Raw genomic sequence first — 20,463 nt, forward strand, 5'->3', positions numbered from 1 at the left:
CATGTAACAGGATTACGTATTTAAAAAACAATATATAATTAACTGTTTTCCACTACAGTTACAATTTAAATCATTGGAAATTAGAATACAGTTATATTCAGAAAGTATTTCATATTTAGTCCTTTCAGATGGAAAACATTTATACATATAAATGATGCAATCCAAAGTGCATTTGAACAGCGGTGCAACACTTCCTTATGATGTGTTACATTCATACGAGCAGACAGAGAAGTTTGGAGCAGGAGAAATAGAAATAAACCTTGTGTAAATTGCAGCTTTACGCCAAGCTAAAATGCTATTTCTATCCATTATACATGCACAAGCTACCAGTCATGATCATATATATTTTTTTTAAAGAAAATTCACGTTGGATCATAATTTCTTTTTTCTAGTAAGACCTTTGATATTAGGGCAAAAATCATATTCTTGATAATAATTTTTGTATTGTTTTCCTGTAAAAATAACTAAAAACCCTTAAACAAAATTCATTTGATTCATCTTGTTTTAGAAGCAACACTGCATGAGATATTTCGGTTTTTCAGAGAATGTATTTTTAACATGTGTATTTTGTCTTACTGTAGCTACTGGAATTGTTTTTATAGTCAAAACAAGTGAAAAAAATCTACCAGTGCTGAAGAAGTAATCCAAAGTATTTAGATTACATTACTGACCATGAGTAATCTAATGGAATACGTTACAAATTACACTTACAGCATGTATTCTGTAATCTGTAATGGAATACATTTCAAAAGTAACCAACCCTGCCTGTAGATGGCGAAAATTAGGATTTAAATACACAAAAATACATATTTGATGAGGCCTTTAACTAAATATTAATTTGGTAATATAATAATTCTCCTATTTCCTTAACTCGTGTATTTTCACCTGAGCTGCTATTTTGCAGTGGTTACTAAATCCGACTTGGTCGCTAGACAGTTCATTTACCAAGTAGGTTCGACAGTCTCATAAGGAGTTAACACTAAAATGAACAGAGAACATTGGCTACCTTTGTTTACGGTGATATACCGGTAGACGTGTGTACTCCACAGTCACACAGACTCGCCGGCGTACGGAGGTAAATCGTGGATAAAATAAATTAAAATATCCATGAATGTCCAATTTGGCCAAGTTTTCCTCGCTGCAGACTGTACCGCGATGACGTTGTGGATCTAATCCTATGCCTACTGGATTTTAGTGACGTAGTAGATGTTTTAATGCGCATGCGTATTCACATTTTAATGTTTTGTTTTATTACTGTGGCGTACTTAACTGTCATTAATACATATTCATATAACACACACACACACACACACACACACACACACACACACACACACACACACACACACATACATACACACACATTTATATATTAGGGCTGCACAATTAATTAAAATAAAATTGCGGTATGACATTGTGCGATGATTTAACTGCAAAGGGCTACAACGATTTGATTAAATAAAATTTATAGATAAATCAAGCACTTCAAAGTCTATGCACGCTGCCCTGTCCTGTCTGTATTGTGTATAAGTATTACAGTGAATTCAGAGGGCTTCTGTGCTCCACAACTCCATCTTGTGCTCAGAGTAACAGATGTGCTCCTTTCGGTTCCGTGTACTGAGCGAGTCATTCCTAAAGCTCTCCAGCTTCACTTTTAATTTCACTTTTGAATACTTCCAAGTATGTTTGACCACTACATGTTAATATACAAATACAAATAATTCACCCCATGGAATTTATGTACAGCGGAAATGTTAAAATGAGGAGCACTTTGAGGTACATTGCTTGATTTATTTGTTTTTTGTGGGTGAAGAGGAAAAACATAGAAAACTAATTTACGAAATCCACAGTAATGACCATTTTTTTAAATCTAAGTTATATTAAACAAATGTCTCAGTGTAATACTTTAAAACTAAGTAATAATGTACTCTAACTTTAAAACTAAGTAATAATGTACATAAAAACAACATCCACTGTGTCACCAAAATCCACTAGTAGGCCTAAAGAGGATTAGATCCACTGTGGCGCTTCAGTCTGCAAGGAGGACCTCAGACCTGTATGACACCTTTCCTGTGACTTGGCATGAATTAAAAGCATTTTTTTTTTTTAAGTTTTGTATTGATATATTTTTAAGGGTGTTTTTCCACTTACCTCCTGCTGATGGTCACAAATATGGTGGCTGCAGGGGAAAAGTGACATCAAGTCAAGAAATTGTCATTTGTATAGCGCCTTTTACAACACATCATTTCAAAGGAGCTTTTCAGAAGATCAGGCATTAACAGAAGATAAAACTGTAATATTTATAGTCTTAGAGTCATTGTGTAGTTTGATAAAATATGATTGTGAATTGTGTTTAAAAATAAGTAATTAAATAATAATTGTATTTATAACCCCAGTGAGCAAGCCAAAGGCGACTGTGGCAAAGAACACTAAATTGTAAGATGTTGGTTAATGGAGACAAATAACCTTGGGAGAAACCAGTCTCACTGTGGGGGCCAGTTCCCCTCTGGCTAAACAACAGGAATATCATGCCAATATTAGTTATTTGTGTGCAGTGCAAGCCAGGGTTTAAAACACCAGAGGATTGGTGGTGGCGTAGTAGGCTAAATCACTGAACTGGTAAGCAGAAGGTTGTTGGTTTGATCCCCACAACCACCACCATTGTGTCCTAGAGCAAGGCACTTAACTCCTGTTTGCTCCGGGGGGATTGTCCCTGTAATAAGAGCACTGTAAGTCGCTTTGGATAAAAGCGTCTGCCAAATGTGTAAATGTAATGTAAAATTTGTAAATTAAGTAAGTGATAAGGTCTGCTGTTTAAAAAAATAAATATATATATATATATATAGTTTTTTCTTTAAGATTAATGACTAATGTCTTTGAAGTCCATCCTGGATTAACTGCAGAAGTTCACATAGATTGTCCTTTGTTAGTTGGCTGATGAATAATTTATAGTTTATGTATTCCATTTCAAGAATGTAATGCATCAATAGACAAAGGTGATGCAGGTGAACCTCCACCTTTAAGAGGTTCGATGGGGTCCATCCTATGTCCAAGGTTTATTCAGTGGCATATGATGTATCCCTTGTCTTACAGTTGTAGTTGGCATCAGTTCATCCCCTGAAGTCAAAAGACTGAAGTGATGTCATCATTTTTCCTAACTAAATCAGCCTAATTGTGAATTGATGGATAAATTAGGTGTATGCCTGGCTAAATAGATTAATCTTTAGTCTAGATTTAAACTGAGTGTGTCTGCATCCCAAACAGTGTTAGGGAGACTATTCCATAGTCTAGGAGTCAAGTATGAAAAGGATCTACCTACTTCTGTGGATTTTGATATTCTTGGAATTATTAACGGGCCAGAATTATGTGATTTTAATGAACGTGATGGAATACAGCATGGTAGAAGGTCACTTAAGTACTGTGGAGATAGACCATTCAAAGCTTTGTCTGTCATTTTACAGGTAGCCAATGTAACAATGATAAAATGGGGCTAACATGATCATATTTCTTGGTTCTTGTCAGCACTCTCTGCTGTATTTTGAACCAATTGAAGTTTATTTATTGAACATGCTGGACATCCGCCCAGTAATGCATTACAATAATCTAGTCTTGAGTAGAGTAAATTTTTCAGCATCAGCAACAGAGAGCATGTGTTGTAATTTAGCAATATTTCTCAGGCAGAAGAATGCTGTTTTACAAACATTGTAAATTTGATTTTCAAAGGACAGGTATCAAATATAACACTTAAGTTCTTTGCTGTAGAAGACGACATAAAAGTACATCCATCGAAAGTCAAATTATATTTAAGCTGCTTATTTTTAGAGGTTTTTTGGCCCAATCATTAGAACCTCTGTTTTGTTGGAATTGAGTAGAAGGAAGTTCCTGGACATCCAATCTTTGATTGGATGACCAGACGTCACTGAAACAGGTCAATAAAATCACCAAATTGGGCCTCTGCTGTTCCATTTTCCCTACTGAACTGATGATGGTGATAAAAACTATCCGTTACATCGCAATCTATAGGACATCATAAGCACAATGTCCACATAACGTTCAGTCAAAATTAATGCAGGATTATTGTAAAATGAAATCAAACAAGAAAACATACAATTCAACTATATTCCTAAGATTTTAATAGCACTTTATTATTCAAAATATCACAGTTCATTCATTGTTATCTCGGTACATCGGTATCTTCAGAAATAAATTAACTTCTATGGCTTGATGTAGTTGTAATAATGTCCAACAAAAAGGCTAGCTCATTCAACCACACATACAGTATTCATATTTTACCATGACATTCATTTAAAAAAGTAAAAATGGTTATCTATTACAAACCCAAATCTTAAAAAAAAAAAACACAAAACACCTCAAATATATATTTTGATATGTGAATATGATAATGAGAGTGTACAATGGTTTGGTATAATCTTTCGGATAACCAGGGTACTGAAGAGGAAGACAATGTTGAAGATTTGTTTTCCAGTCATGGTTTCCAGACAATCCTTTCAGCATTGTTTTTCTTCAAACCCCGTGACATGCCTTTTGAAACCCTCCCTACCCTACCAATGTTAAACAATATAAAGCCTTTTGTTCTGTTATTCTTTGTAAATGCTTACTGTAATTGTTCTGTTTATACTCTATGCGTACCATAATTGTGCTTTCTTAAAGGAGATCCAGTTCTTCATAAGTGAAAGTTACGGATCAATTAAAAAAATAACAAAAGTCACAATTCACAGCTGTTTTTAATTTCATGTTCAACTTCTTTACTATAATACATTACAACCAGAGCACCCCCCCCCCCCCCATTTGAAAAATTAAGACATTAATACAATACGTGCTTTAGACTGTTGCATAGTCAAAGTAAGAAAGTACACTCTCTCAGTGGATGGGTGATGATGTGGGGTGGGGGGGGGGGGGGTTGCAGTCTCTCAGGGTAATTCAATTCTCATCTCTAAAACATTCATCAGGCACATAGTTTGGCTTCATCCCTTTAGACTGAAGATTTTCTCTGTGTTGATATGAAGCATCTGTTGTTCCGGTTGGAGATCAGTGTAGGGAGTCATCTGCTGTTTTTGACCAGCGAAGACTGTTCTCATTGTAGCGTCTCTTACTATTGTTGTAAAAGTTATTGTTTTGATATTTGTGAGCATACGTCTTCTGGTAGGTTGATGCTGAGGAAAAAAAAATGAAACTTAAAGTACAATATCATCACCCAGATGTCTATTTGATGGTGTGTTTACATCTGAAAGATGCCTTTTTTTAGGTTGTTTGCTCACCATCTATTAGATGTTTGCTCTCACAGTACAATAAGACATTCAGCAGATGTCTTTGAGACGTTTAGGATTTAGAATGTTTGTAAATCTGATCTTTTTAAGATGTTAGTTGATTAGATTGTTATGCTTTCCAAATGAAAAGATCTAAAAAAGACACCTCTGAGATTTTTTTTACTTTAAACAAAAAATATATACATTTTGCAGAATTTCTAGGATTCTCTTTGGTGTGGAATCATATGAAGGTGAGTAATTAAGACGGAATAACTATTCCTTTAACATCCAGGTTAAAGTGACTTACGATTTAAGCATGTGATTTTGGGATTGTCCCAGTGGCCATCTCCTCTGCATCTGATGGTGGGAACGTGTCTCTGGATGAAACCGTTCTTGCAGTGGTACCTCACCAGGGAGTTAATCTCATAGCGTGGCTTCATGCTGCCATATATATTGGCATCCTTTACGATAGGTGGCTGCCCGCAGGAAACTGTGAGAAATAAAGTAGAAAGAAAATTAGTTCACATCAAAGTGCAAGATATCTATCCGCCAAATGAGGAAGAAGAGGAGGTCTCACCTGTGCCCTTTTTGCAGGTAAAGGTCAGGTGATAATTGCATGGCACATCATTCCATTGGCCGTTCTCATGCCAGATCATCACTACGCAGTCCTCACCCGTGGAGAAGAAGCTGTCCGGTTGACCCACTCTCCAATTCTCAAATTGCTAGTGCAAACAGATGGGGAATTCTGTATACTTAATAATAAATATTATTATGTATTGTATATTATTATATATTCCATATAGATTACACAACACAAATATGCACAAATATGGGAGCATGCTATCTGACACAAACACGATTACTTTTGTACTACATCATGTGCCCACATGAGGGCGCAAAGATCACATGTAAGAATTAAAATAGAGGCTCTTTAAGCCACATCTGGCAGGGTTGCATGGGACTTTCCTTGATAAAAAAGGGGGGAAATGGATGATAGATTTTTGAAATAGAATCTACTGCTGCACTCAATTTGCATGGGTTTAATACAAACACACAAGCCCCATTTCAGATGTAGAATGGCAGTACGTTTTCATCTACTAGTTGATGCGCAATCATTTTTACTGTATATATATATATATATATATATATATATATATATATATATATATATATATATATATATATATATATATATATATACATATATACAAGGGTCTCTCTTCCACCCCAAAATTTATCTTTAGACAGTTTTTACCTGAGGCTTGTTGGCTGTAAGAAAAACTCATTGTTATATCACATTGATCTTTTCTAGGTTCTAAGCAACCAATCTTACTGTACATCTAACTCTATAAAGTGTCACATTTGTCAATAGCAAGTACTTAACAATTAGAGAGTAAGTACTGAACAATTAGGGCAAACTGCAAAGGAAGGTGGGTACTTTGATTTGAGTGTAATCCCTCAATTAAATAAATATCACACATACAATCAACCACAGACATACAGAAAACAAATGCACAACAAAAACATGAATAAATAAATAAATGCACTGAATAACAAAAGTACATATGTATTCAATTTAAAAGGTAGCTGCAGCTAATTATCTGCAGCTATCAATAATTAGCTAATTATCAGTTTGTGTAGAAACATTGTGGAATGTGGTAGGGCTTTCCAAAAATAATCGACACTTAGATTCCGAGATGTTGGGATTTGAGAGGCTATCCAGAACAACAGCAGTAGTCTGTAATATTTTACAACTGAATAGCCATAACAGGCAATTTTGACAAAAGGCTTTTAACATTATTTGCAGTAGTTCTTCAGAATACAGGCACATCTGCTCAGCCAATGGGATTGAAGCGCATTGGAATGTGCATATAGACCCATATTTATTATTAGAATAGACCTATTAATTGAAAACATCAAGCTCTTTTGTCATTCATACTATAAATCAGAAATAGAGTATGCTTTATATTGGACTCTCTATATTTCACTTGACATCTGTTTTATTTTTATTAAGAAATAGACTCTTGGAACTGATTCTTGAATCCTGAAATCGGAAATTTTTGAAATCGAACAGCCCTAAAATCTGGCTGCGGAGCATTCTATCATTTCCATAATGACTCATAATCCTAACTGAAACGTGGTTCAAGCAAATGCACATGCATGAGAGTTTCACAGAATAAGAGTGAACCCAGGACCTTCCCAAAGTCTTGTGCAATTAGTTGGACAGCAAATAATTTGCCCAGAGCCTGTTGATTATGGGTTCGCAATAATTTTAGGATCAAGCAACCTCATTTAATCAGGTCAGAGTTCAAGCTATAAGAAAGCAAGGATGACTCATATCTGAGCAATGGTGGTCACAAGGAACACAGGTGTGCATCTAATGAATGAAAATATTTAGGATGTAAACAATGACTCGTCTTACCATCGGGCTGCCATCTGTCCAGCGAAAATCGTAATCAAACATTTTATCATTCAGCCCAATCCACTGGTAGTCATGTCCCATTCCTAAAAGACAATGATACATGTGTCAATTTATATCTCTGCCATATAAGTCCCTCATCTCAAACATGGAAACATGTTTCGTTTCCCTGGTGCAACCTGTCTTGACACAAATTATATTTCAGAACTATAGCAGAGGGAAAGATTCTCAGTGGATAAAGACTTAAGGCCAAAACAAAAATGAACGCAGATGCATCTTGCAATGCAAGCTTGATTTCGTGCATTGTTGCATTCTAAAATGTGTTAGACCTCAATTCATATCTTTACACAACTACGCATTGCATTCTCAATGTTGCCACAAGGGGCGCTAGAACAAGATTAGTGTGAACTGTCAAATTCTACTGTGTTTTCTCTTTCAACTCAACTACTGTCATGGCGGAGCAACAGATTGAAGTGAACAGTGCTTAACAAAAGTTAAAGTCAATATATTTATAGCCACTTAACTGAATAATAAAACATACAGTTAACTGGCAAAGACATTTGAAGGTAACTCTATTGCCCCCTTGAGTACTGAGGATTGTTGCCACGGTAACACAAGAATGCACGTTAAGCATGTTCAACCAGACCACGCATTGGCTATGAGGTCAAGCGCTCGCATCTGAGCTTTGTTATCATTCAGCCAAACATCTCCTTTTGCCTTCCACAGAAGAAAGAAAGTCAAATTGGTTTGGAACCACATGAGGGTTAATAAAAAATTGCTTGTCTTGGCCAGGACACTCTTGTAAAAGAGATTTTTAATCTCAATGAGTCTCTTCCTGGTTAAATAAAGGTTAATAAAAAATAAAATAAAAACTTGAATGCTACAGTTACAGGGTGTAATTTCATAGATTTCTAGCAAAAGGATTTGATAGAAATTAATTATTCTTCTCATGTTAGGACCAGTGAAATCGTCTTTGACATCTTTAATGGATTACCTGATTGGAGTGGAAAAAGCAGGAAGTCACTTAAACCAAACCACACATCACATGAAACAAACAAGTGTATAACTAATCATTTCTTTGCCTCTAGCAGCAGAAGGGAGGTTTGTTTAGTTAAAGTCAACTGCAAGGTCAAGCGTCTGTAGTATGAATAATGCCTTGTTGAATCTTTCCAAGCGTTCAGTAAGTGCTCATACACTTCTATTATTTTTTTGTAACACATACCTTTTAGGGGAACCCCAAATAAATAACCAGTATTGGATACGGTTTATGAAACAGGACACTTACGATTTACAAAGAGCTGTTCCTCGTGAGACAGGACGCTGGTGAGATGACCGCCCTGAATACGACACTCTCTTTCTGCCGCTTCCCAGGTGCGCCGGTGCGTGAAGTATTTATAGCAGTGGCTCTGAAACTTGTGCCAGCCAAAGTCACAAACCTCTGTATCTGAAAGTATGAATGGCATCAATTGAATTATGAGAAACTCAAGCACACTAGAGCACATATGAAAGCTGACTACAAAAGGATCGATGTATGCTATCTCATTGTAGCTAATATTACTATTTGTTCTTTAAGAGATTGTTAATGGTCTGATTAGACCAATATTGTGAACAGATAACATCACCCTGCAGGTTTACTGGTCAGGGCTGGTTAAATTTGGTCTCCCAGCCCAAAACCATTCTAAAATCAGCACAACAAACCAGACTGACCAGGTTGGAAGACCTCCTTGGACTAGTTTAAGCTGGTGTTACTGTTTATTACAATGTGTTGATTTCTGATTTCATTGTTAGCAAGTAAAATGACTTAGATTTAGAATACAGTTCTGCCCTCTTATCGGATATAGACCAATTTAGCCATTTTGGTGCATCCCTGTTCCCAACAATTAAATAAAAGACCCTTTTTTGAACTGTAGATGCATCTGAAATGCATGATATAACAACAAGCAACACACATCAGAATGCTCAGAGTCTATTTATGAAAAGACGTCTCATGACTGACTTTTTAGCCATTTGCTGTCTTGTTATACATGAACAAGCCTGTCTTTTAGATCAAGTACAATTAACTACAATTTTGGTGCAGAATATAATGTGGACACAGAGCTGTTTCTGTTTTGAGTTCAGCTAACTGGGTTAAACTAGTGCAAAGCACTTTTCATTTGACAGCATACAATGACGATCATCAACATTTTTCTTGGACTTAAACCCCCCAATGACCGCAGTGCTCAGCGTGGAAGCTAAATGCAAACAATGACATCTAATGAGGCTGGAAAGAAAACATCACTAAACAAGGCCAAGTAAATCATCTCAGACACACATCTTACAGTTTTATTTGACTGATTATGCTCATTTATAAGCTCATTTGGTTTTCCCTAAAGGTACAGTATTTTGTTTATTAGCAGATGTGCTCTCTAAATATTTAGTAGTGCAAGTAATGCAAACTGTGTAGTAAATAACTGATCCTTCACACAAGCAGTAAATCTTAGCTCTATATGTTTGAGTTTGGAGGCAATCAACATGCAGCCTAGATGTTTTAAAATCTAATGTATGGTTAAAATACATATTCTGACATTCAGAATTAACCTGACTAGGGGTGGAATATTTTTTATTTTCAGAGCGTTTTTAGTACATTGTTATGCAGTTCGTAGCACAGAGTGGGACAAGTTAAGCCCAAAGGACACTTCGGTTTTTATGTGTATGCTAGCGTATGCGTACAGGTTGACAGAAGTTCATGTCATCATCAGCAGAGTATGGGAGCACTGTATGGATGGCCTGATGGCTCTGTACACATGATCTGTGCATGTGCCTGGAATTTTTCACACTAATTAGTGGTTCCACAAGATGTCAGCACACACAGTTGGGCCATTGCTTTCACAAAGTAGTGCAAAACGATGATGTAAATGCTGGTTAACATCAGGAGATGGTGAAATCATGCGCTTGTGTGAGGAGGTCAGGAGATCCCTGCATTTGTTTGACTCAAGTCTGAAAGGTGCATGGTGCACTCATTAAGTTTTTCCTCATTAAATAATTTAACTCCTAAAGACATTGTAATTTTGCAATATATGTAGAAAATGAAGACTCCAGTTATATTAGCACACACGGGGGCTGCCATGTTAGAATCACATGATGCTTAATCTCACTAACAGTTTCGTTATTTGACACTTTCACTTGATTAAAGAAATCATGGCTGACTGTGAATACTCCATTTCTAGAATGGCATCTAAACCTGAAAACTATTGATTTTAAATTATCCTGCATCCAAGCCACTAGGTGTCAGTGTAAGTCCAAGATGACACAAAGACAAAAGCAACTTAGTGCACCTTTAAAAGTTTTGTTCAAATCCCTAACCCCAAGCAATGCTAAAAGTTTGCTCTAACAAATAATTGATAATTGCCAGTCTAGGTAATTCTTTAGTTACATATGTGTCTTCAGCATATTTCATCATATTTGTATGATGAAAATAATCATGAATCATACCAAAATAATTAAACCAAATTGTGAGCAAATTTCAAAATGCATGATGGATCACATCATGAAGTAAAGAACTGGAATGAAATCAAATATTTTCACCCCGAGTTGACCCTCTCCTCTGGGGGGTTAGGTTTAAAGTTCAGGTGGTCTTGTTAAAGGGAGCCAACTCAAGCCTCTGACTGTGGGAGACTGTAAATTTGTCTGTGCAGTGCTGTAAGGTTAAATCTACGAAGATGATGTTAACTGAAATAAGGAAAAAGATTAGTCAATGAGTGAAAGGAACATGCCATTGAACAGCATATTGCTGCTGCATTGGCTCTATCATCAGAGGAGAATCTTTGAGTGGTTTTGTCTGTTTGCGTGCAGGACATTTTGATCACGACAACGACTCTGTCATCTGGGTTTACAAAGTTCTATCTCATAGTATTTTTGCTCCAGTAGCGAATTTCAATTAATGCTTAACACAGCAACTGTCACTTCAGTTCCAAATTCCATTTCACTGATGAAAGAGATCATAATGTGATTTATTAAAAGTGAAATAAGGTTCTTTTTTTTCTTTTTACATTACTTTCACATCACCACAAATGCAGTTCTTGTCTCTTTTTCCCTGATCCTCTGACTTTGGCTAACAAGCCTGAGAAAACAGATGTCCTCAGAGGTGATGTGTATGCATGTGTGTGTGTGTGTGTGGAAAAGATTAGCTCTGCTGAGTAATGGCAGCAATATTTTAGATGAAGCTGGAACCAATCCACTGGGGGACCAACGCCCAGCACGATCGTCAAGTCTGAGAAAGTGAGCTTAAATGTCAAGTCCTAAGAAGGTTAATAGCCCTCTTCAAAGTTAAGTTCTTCAAAATCAATTTTCCGAGCTTGCTCACATACGTAAGTCCTGATTATTTTCATAGTGGAAAACCAAGGGTCACGTCACAAGAAAAGCACTACACGAGGCAGTTGTTGGAGAGTTGCTATACTGTGGCTTGTCCCCAATACGACTTGGAGCTTACATGAGACTTACACAGCCTCTTCGAGACGTATTGATGTGTTAATTGAATCCAGCTGATTTTGCAGTATGGACGCATGTGCCAATGGCGATCGTTCTCCTCACCTTTAAAAAGGGAATAGCCAAGAAGTGTCAAGGAACCATAGTCAGAATCAGTCTCAGCCCTTCCTCACAGGAGAATGACTTGACTTCATCGTACTCAAACATTGAGCACTGTCCACAGCCATGTGCAAAGTGCTTCAATATTTTCCATCTCTTTTTTCTTAAGAGATGTTTGTCATAATTCAAGCCACAACAGATGATCCAAAGGAAATGTTCTCATGTTTGAAGTTCTTCACTGTAACTTGAACAGATTTTGGTTGAGTATGGGAACTGACTGTGAAACAAGGCTCTCATTAGATTTCAACAAGACACTCTCTATATGCAAATGTGATTTTGTACTGTACTTCACTTCATACATATCAAAGCTTAACCCCCACCCAGAACAATGCCTAGCCAAAGGCCAGACTAAATGGTCAACCTGACAGTGGATTTGGAACCAACAGATAAAAATGCTTTGATTCTTCTTTCAAGTTATAGTAAATACAACAAGAATCTCAATTTACCACATTTACTTTCTTTACTTTCTCCTATTCCACCTAATGAGCAGAGACAACTGTATGTAAACTGTTCTTAGATTGATTTCCATGAAGAATGTAAACACTGGCTCTGCAGTAATGACAGTATATCTTTGATCTGTCGAACAAGAGAACACTGATTCAGCTAAATGCATGAGTTTAGCACTTGTTTGGCCAAATCAATGGAAGACGGGGAGTATTTGGGAAAGTGGTTTGAAAATCATTAATTCAGCAATTATATTTGGTGCTGGTAATGGTGCAGAAATTACACACTTCAGCTTTACTAAGTAAATTAGACACTTTGACCAACCAAGCAACCAACAAAATGTACCACTTTCCTGATCATATTGTGCTAAAGAATGAGTGGCAAATGTGTGGGATGTTTGATACAGGGATTTTCCAGAACTCTCGATTTTTGTAAGGTCATGCGGCAATTCACTCAAATCCAATTGGATAAAACAAATCCACAACCTATAGTATTCTATACCAAATAATGTCTTTCATATAGAAATGTCACATTATGTAAATTCAGTGAGTTGCTAATGCCATTTCATTCTGTCTTTAATTAGTTTCCTAAGTCATCTAAAAGCCACTAACCAAACATGGGATGAATAAAAAATCATGCTTATGTGGTGGACAAGTATGAGGAAAATGCATTTGTCATTTACGTAGCCACATTAATGTGTCTGGAGTCATGCCAAGTAAGGCAGTTCAGCGAAAGGGAATAGGCAGTACCGTCTCTGACTGTATGCCCTTTTCTCTGAACCCTTTTGTTGGCACAAATCTGCATTCGCTCTGGACACCATACCACACACCCTCTGGAGGATCAGGCCAGCCAGATGTGGTGAGCTCTATGGTTTGGTTTGTCTGAGTCCAGGCTTGCAGTTTGGACTGGTTCCCATATACAATCATTGCTTCAGCAGTATAGTTAAACAGGCATAAATCAATATTTAGAAAGAAATACCTTATGTCTGCACCTTTAATCATAACATTCTATCCACTAGTCAATACCAATAAAATTAAAACTAGGTAAAGAAATATTCCATGTACAATGGAAGCCTAGTAGTCAGTCCAAATATGCAATATTTACACTGTTTGGAAAGTAAAACCATACCACTTAAATATTACATGTGTTAGGATGAAGGAAGCTAATCTGAGTACCAGAACTGCTTACCGGCCTGCTTGCAACCTGCTAGCATGCCACGGATTCTGTCCATAGAGATTAAGATGTAAATAGCTAAATATGCTATTTACATCTTATACATTGTATTCATATACATTTAGTTGTAAATAACGAAACCTGCTAGCAAAATATTATAGTCCAATATATTTCTTTAAGGATTCACATAATAAAATTATAATTAAAATGATTGCAAATTAGCATTGATTTCATACCTTGTTCACAAAGTGCTCCTGAATAGCTGGGCAGACAGATACAGCTGAAAGATTTTAACCCATCAATGCATGTAGCTCCATTGCGACAAGGGTTCGACTGGCATTCGTCAATGTCTGCAGGAATTTGTATATGAAAAATAATTGAGCTTACCCACGAAGTCTAAACATCTTTATCAAAAATGAATAAATCTGAAAATATTAGAGTCTCCGTACCATTTTCACAGTGTTCTCCACTGAATCCAGGCATGCAGACACAAGTGTTTCCTTTTCCATTAGAAAAGCATGTTCCACCATTCTCGCACACACTGACTGAGCAAAGTGTGAGGCCTGAAATAACACAATATCATCTATTAATCTGTAAAGGATCAATGTACACAATAAAGCAAACGTATTCCTTGTGAACGTCTAGATGGGAGTTGTTGTGAAAATGACCAAAACAGCACTCTAAAACATAATCACTGTAAGTTACAAAAGAGCAGTGTGTCGTTTCTGCACCACTAATGGCACCAAACAGAATTAGAGTCAGTTGGAGCGGCCCTGGAAAGCAATATTGCCTTTATCAATGGAGTGAGTTTGAGACAGGATCTGAACAAGTTTAAAACCTGTTTGAAAACATTATTTTTGGAATTCTGTTTGATACAGCAAGTGGTGCAGAAATTACATAGAGCAGTTTTAGAACAGCGTAGAAAAACATGTGATATGGTACCTTGAAAATTAAACATGTGGCTCTCAACAGTGTAACTGGCAGCAGTCCAATGTTCTGGTTTTCTTGAGGTGAACACTTCCCTGGATGGTGGTTCTCCTTCAACAATTGAGGAACCTGTCACAGTGTCATAATCTACAATATCCTCCTCAAATGCCACAGTAGTTTTGGCTTGTGGGGTGGTGAGAATTTCTTCTGTAGCAGTAGACTGAGTGGTTCCCCTACCCAAGACCTGGACTGGCTCATGCACATGTGGCTCTGTAGAAAGACGGAAGGCGTGGAGGTGAGAAACTGGAATAGAAGAGGTGAGAGGTTTTTCAGTTGTGTATCCAAATGGAGAAAGTGACATATCTTGAATCGTCTCCTCTGAAGTATCGGATGACTGCATGGAAGTGGTTGCTCTAAAACCATCATTGGGCAGAATGGTGGTCATTGGTGTTTGGGTTGTGAATTGGGTCCTTGTCTGAGTTTGGACAGAAGTGAAAGTCAATGGTGTTGGTTCTTCTGCAGAGCCTTCAAATAATATAGTTGTTTCATCATCAGCAGAATTCTTCCTTGTTTCTTCAGTTTTCTGGATGTAAAGGGATGGCACAGTAGTAACAGCAGCAGTGAACGGTTTCTGTGAGTATGCTTCAGTTGGCTGATCACCAGAGCTCATGTTCTCAGTGATTGTGAAATTTGTGTTTGCATCCTTGTCAAACTCAGGCACCAATAAAGGACTTTTGTTGGTCCTTTGGTCTTGTCCACTGCTAGAGTTTTCAGTATAAAATGACTCTGTAGACATTGAAAGAGATTTTGTTTGTGTTTCTTCTTCTAAGATTTCCTCCTTCTGAGAAGTTAAAACAATACGTATTGTGGGTTCTGCAATCAGCACATCCAAACTAATGGGGTGCCTTGGCTCATTGGGATCAGTACTTTTTAAGGAACTTGTAAAGATGTGAGATGAAACAGTAAAAGACTGCGATTGAGTTAGGTTTTGTGGTTCTTTGGTTCGATTTAAATCTTGTCCTGATCCCTCCTCTTCAGTTGAGGTGGATCCCTCAAAATCTTCTATAAATGGCTGCATTTTTCTGCCAACAGTGCTGGGTTCTAGAGTTGTTTTTAATGTAATAAATGGTGCCTTGGTGGAACCATCCACCACAAATTTATTTGTAGTCTGATTTTGTTCAGCTATTTCTGTCTCATCGGTAGCTACAAAATCAGAGACCTGAGATGTCATTGTTGGTAGCGCATCATCCGCAGAACCTTCTGTAGGGCTCAGTTCCTCTTCATCATCTGTTGTTTGCATTCCCGAACCCTCTACGTATGTCTGCATTCTATTGGTTATGGCTTTTAAGGGCATCTCATGGCTTGGAGATTTGGTTGCAAATGTGGAAAACTCTGTCATGGTTTTACTTCCAGAGCTCTCCGTTGTTGTGATTTGGGGCTCGACTGGGCTTCTAGCTGTTGAGCCAGATTCACCTATCTCAGGAGAATAACTGACACCCTCAGCCTCCTCTGTAATACTGTATCTTTCATAGCTATGGACAGTTTTTTCCGTTGCCGGAATGGCGGTGTCAAACTGGTCTCCTCTCGCCTCCTGAGTCCGCTCAATGTCCGGTTTCAGAGTTAGCTCGTGTTTTCCATTGATGAAACTCAATTCTGGGGTGATAGTTGCAGAAGCTGGGGGATATAAATCATACTCTCCACTGCCCAAAGGAGACTCAGTTTTAGTGGACAGAAGGCCTGGATGAAGAGAAGAGGGTTGGTCTGATCCTTGAATAAATTGGATAACACCATCAACTGTTGACAAAACAAGAGAACCCATTATGCATACATTTTAAAACTAAACTGTTTAGAGATAACTCTGAGTTAACATCACACAATAAAGCTTGCTTCCATTTTTAGATATTTTAAGATATTGCTGATAAGTGTTCCTTTTACAGCAAACTGATAATTAAACTACTCATTAAGTGATTTCATCAACTGGGAAATTGTTGTAGTACATTTTGAAAATCCTTACATATAATAACCCATAGTGAACACACTGGCAGCCACATATGGTAACCTGATCCGTAGACTGGGCGAGGTAAGGGAAAGTAATTATGTTTTAAGGGGCTTTGCCATTTGACCCGGGAGGCATTTGTCTCCTGTGGCTTTAAGAGCTATTCTCTTTCTCTATCTCTCTTTTACACTCAACAACCCTGCCTGATGTTTTACTAGAGTAAATGCCACTTGAACAGTATCAAATGGTCTAAATGGGTCAACTGATTAATGTAGACCCACAGGACCTACACGACAGGAACGCTGTCTGCAGGCCATTTACTGAAGTTTATCAACTTCATCTCTCTCCAGCAACATGGGAAGTCAATTAAGGTCATGGGAAAGCATGGGTGATCTGTTTCCCTGCTTCTTTGTGTGTAGGTAGCACCACGGTTTGGCTATACTTCTGGATGAGTTAAAGATTTGGCACAAGCCAGCTATCAAAGCAACTGCATTTAATCAAAAGACAACAGGGTCCAGGTTTAAAAGACAGTGGGCAGCTGGACGGAGCCAAGCCTGGTTACTCTTAAGCAAAGATCTACATACATTTGCATCTCACTGTTTCCAACTCAGTCACTCACATCCAACATGTTGCTTTGGATAACATACAATCACAGAACATTAGTGTACCAAAAAATGACAGGAGAAACAAGGGGTAATGTGAGCACCGTGGTCTTGTTTGGAAGTAATTATATGAAAAATCAAGTCAAGTCAAGTCAAGTGGTTTTTAAGGTAAAAAATGCAGTTAAATTTGTTAGTTTGGCAGATGCTTTTATCCAAAGTGACAAGTGGTGAATTCAAGGTCTATCTTTTTTAGTGTTCTCTGGGAAACAAACTCATGGCTTTGGTATTGCTATTCACTTAAACTTCCCTACATTCAACTTAATTTAGCCTATTTAATTGTGTTCCAGCAGTTCAACTGGTAGAGCATGGTACTGGCAATGCAAAGATCATGGGTTCAATTCCCAGACAACTCACATACTAATATAACTTGGATGCACTGTAAAAGCATCTGATGCACATTTTGTCATCAGCACAGTATACACAGACTGTCTGCATGCAGTCTGCAGTCAATGCAGACATGCGGACAGTTTGTGCCCTGCATTGGCTGTCCATAAAGAGAATCACAAGCAGTAGTAGTGCACATGCATCAAATGTCAAAGTTCACCCTAGCCTTAAATAATTTGGATAAAAGCGTCTGCCAAATGCAAATGTAATTGCACTTAAAATGTGATGTTGCTAAAAGGTTTTACCTTTAGTCTTACCTGAGTGGTTATTCTCATGGAGATTGACATAGAAGATTTGGACTGGAAACTGTTTTTCCGTGTCAACATCTTTTTTAGCTTCTGTGTTCTCGCCATGTATGACCGCTTCACTTAAACGTTCTTGAGTCATATTTGCTATGGTTTCATCCTCTTTGTACATGATGGCTGATTTTGTTGGGTCTTGTTGGTTGTCTGTAACAAACACAGTAGTCAAAGTAGGAATGGCATTCTTAGCTGTGTCCATGTCCCCGCTGCTGCTACCCTCAGCGCTACTCTCACTGTATTCCCCATGAGGAGTATCCATCCCAGGGTGTCTGCGTCCTGTTGTGGGCTGATGGGGTAGCTGGATGGAAAAAATTGAATCTGGATAATGGGGCATTACAGTTGTGGTGGTGATTGAGGATAGCTGATCAGGTAAGAGAGGATCACCAGCATTGGGTAGTGCTTGCAACAAGGCATTGTCCTTATCTTCATAGTCTTTGAATGTTATTTCTTCAGGTGGGGCAAAAGTGATGGCTACAGCAGATGTGAAGGCCTCAGGGGTGGCTTTGTGGCGTGGAGCCATGCTTGCAGAAAACATGGATGGGGGCTCATCTGTGGAGTCATGGGATGGTGTAGAAGGGGTCAGTCTAAGGGAAGCGATTGGAAGGTTGATCATAGGAATCGGAGCTGTTGTAGGCCTTGTTGTGGGCACAGATGTAGGTGGTGTTGTGGGCTCCCTTGCTAACAGAGAGAAAACAGAGAAAAACCGAGGGAGAAAAGATGTTATTTTGACACAGCACTTTGACTTGAAGGCATTTTGACTAAGGTGAAGTGTGTAATTTCTGCACCACTAGATTAAAATTAATGATTGCATGCAAACAGGTGTTTCAAACAAACAGGTAGTCCCGTCCCAAACTTATGCCACTGGTTGAGCCTGAAGTTGCATATCCGCCCACTAACACAACCACATCTATGTTTTGAAAGTTAGCGTTTACTCTCTTTGGTTAGTCAGACAACAAATAGCTTACTATGGTTGCACTTTAAACTGGGATAGAAGTAATATTTTACCGTCCAAAAAGAAACACTTTACCTTTAAAAAGCAAATGTACTGTATTAGTAGTTTTATCCAAAATGGAGAACAATTCATTTATTAACATTGACCAAATAGGTGCAATCACTGGCAGCACAGTCCTGATATTTTAGTCATGGAATTCCTTTCAATGCCAACAATAGCAGAATAGTCTAAGCATTTCATTGGATCTTTTGGTTGTAATGAGTTATTTTAGGAAAATGACGTACTGTGTATGACAGGGTAGAACTTGAGAGTATATATTTATTTTCAAATTCCAGTTTCCTTTCCAGAACTTTTTTTGGCTAAGTTGCATGTGTTCTGAACACGTTTTGACTCAATCCAGCAGGTAAATATTCTTGAATAAAAGCAGTAGGAATGTTTTATGAAATAATTAATGCTAACCCTGATGCAGGTCTAACTTTTTACTGACCAAAAAACGAATTCTATAACTTCTGACAATAATGTTCACCCCTCTCTGTTCATACACATATACACTGGCAGCCAAAAGTTTGGAATAATGTACATATTTTACTCTTAATGAAAGAAATTGGAACTTTTATTACCAAAGTGACATTCAACTGATCACAATGTACAGTCAGGACATTAATCATGAGTCTCCACCAGTCTCTGCGGTGTCATGCACAGCGAGCCATATGCTAAAATGTACAGATTGACTGTCTCAGAAGCAGAGGCAACAGAGACTTGTCCTCCGCCACCCGGATTGAGGTGAGTAACCGCGCCACCACAAGAACCTACTAAGTAGTGGGAATTGGGCATTCCAAATTGTGAGAAAAGGGGATTAAAAAAAAATAAAGAATACTAGGTTTTGTGAATAATCAGCATAAAAAAGGTAACTGTATTCCACTACGGTTACATAAAAAAATGGAATCAGATTATCGTTATTATCTGAATCTGTTATTAAAAAACAGGGGGATTATTTGCAGGATTAGAATTGTTAATTTACAACAAAAGAAAGATACTACAATCACCACTACTGACTATTGTGTAGTCTATCTGTATTTCTTTTCTATTTACTTCATTTGCAAATAGCTATTTGTAACAAATACAGTTTTAAAGAAACCACCTTAGTAACTCTTTTCAGCCATTCAATGCATTTGATCATTTTTAATTCATTTATTAAATCAGTTTTGGTATCCACAACATTTCATCTTGCAGAAAAACTGAATAATGCTGAAGTTATGCAGAGTGTTGTGGATAGACTGAGGCCCACACCCTTCTCTCCTTTCTTGCATGCCT

General features: G+C 37.6%; 1 protein-coding gene across 1 annotated transcript in view; it reads right to left on the minus strand.

The window, feature by feature from the left end:
* Nucleotides 1–4,124: 4,124 nt before the first annotated feature.
* The window catches only part of LOC127636750 (versican core protein-like), a 31,315-nt gene continuing 14,976 nt past the window's right edge, over nt 4,125–20,463 (minus strand). Inside the window, exons 7-15 of the mRNA XM_052117453.1 lie at nt 18,153–18,875; nt 14,869–16,647; nt 14,376–14,489; nt 14,163–14,276; nt 8,972–9,130; nt 7,690–7,772; nt 5,845–5,989; nt 5,575–5,757; nt 4,125–5,174 (exon numbers count right to left, since the gene is read on the minus strand). Coding sequence (XP_051973413.1) covers nt 5,050–5,174; nt 5,575–5,757; nt 5,845–5,989; nt 7,690–7,772; nt 8,972–9,130; nt 14,163–14,276; nt 14,376–14,489; nt 14,869–16,647; nt 18,153–18,875 — 3,425 coding nt within the window. The 3' untranslated portion in view covers nt 4,125–5,049. The remainder of the gene's footprint in view (nt 5,175–5,574; nt 5,758–5,844; nt 5,990–7,689; nt 7,773–8,971; nt 9,131–14,162; nt 14,277–14,375; nt 14,490–14,868; nt 16,648–18,152; nt 18,876–20,463) is intronic.

This window comes from Xyrauchen texanus, chromosome 44 (assembly GCF_025860055.1).
Source record: "Xyrauchen texanus isolate HMW12.3.18 chromosome 44, RBS_HiC_50CHRs, whole genome shotgun sequence".
In the NCBI taxonomy this organism is placed as follows: Eukaryota; Metazoa; Chordata; class Actinopteri; order Cypriniformes; family Catostomidae; genus Xyrauchen; species Xyrauchen texanus.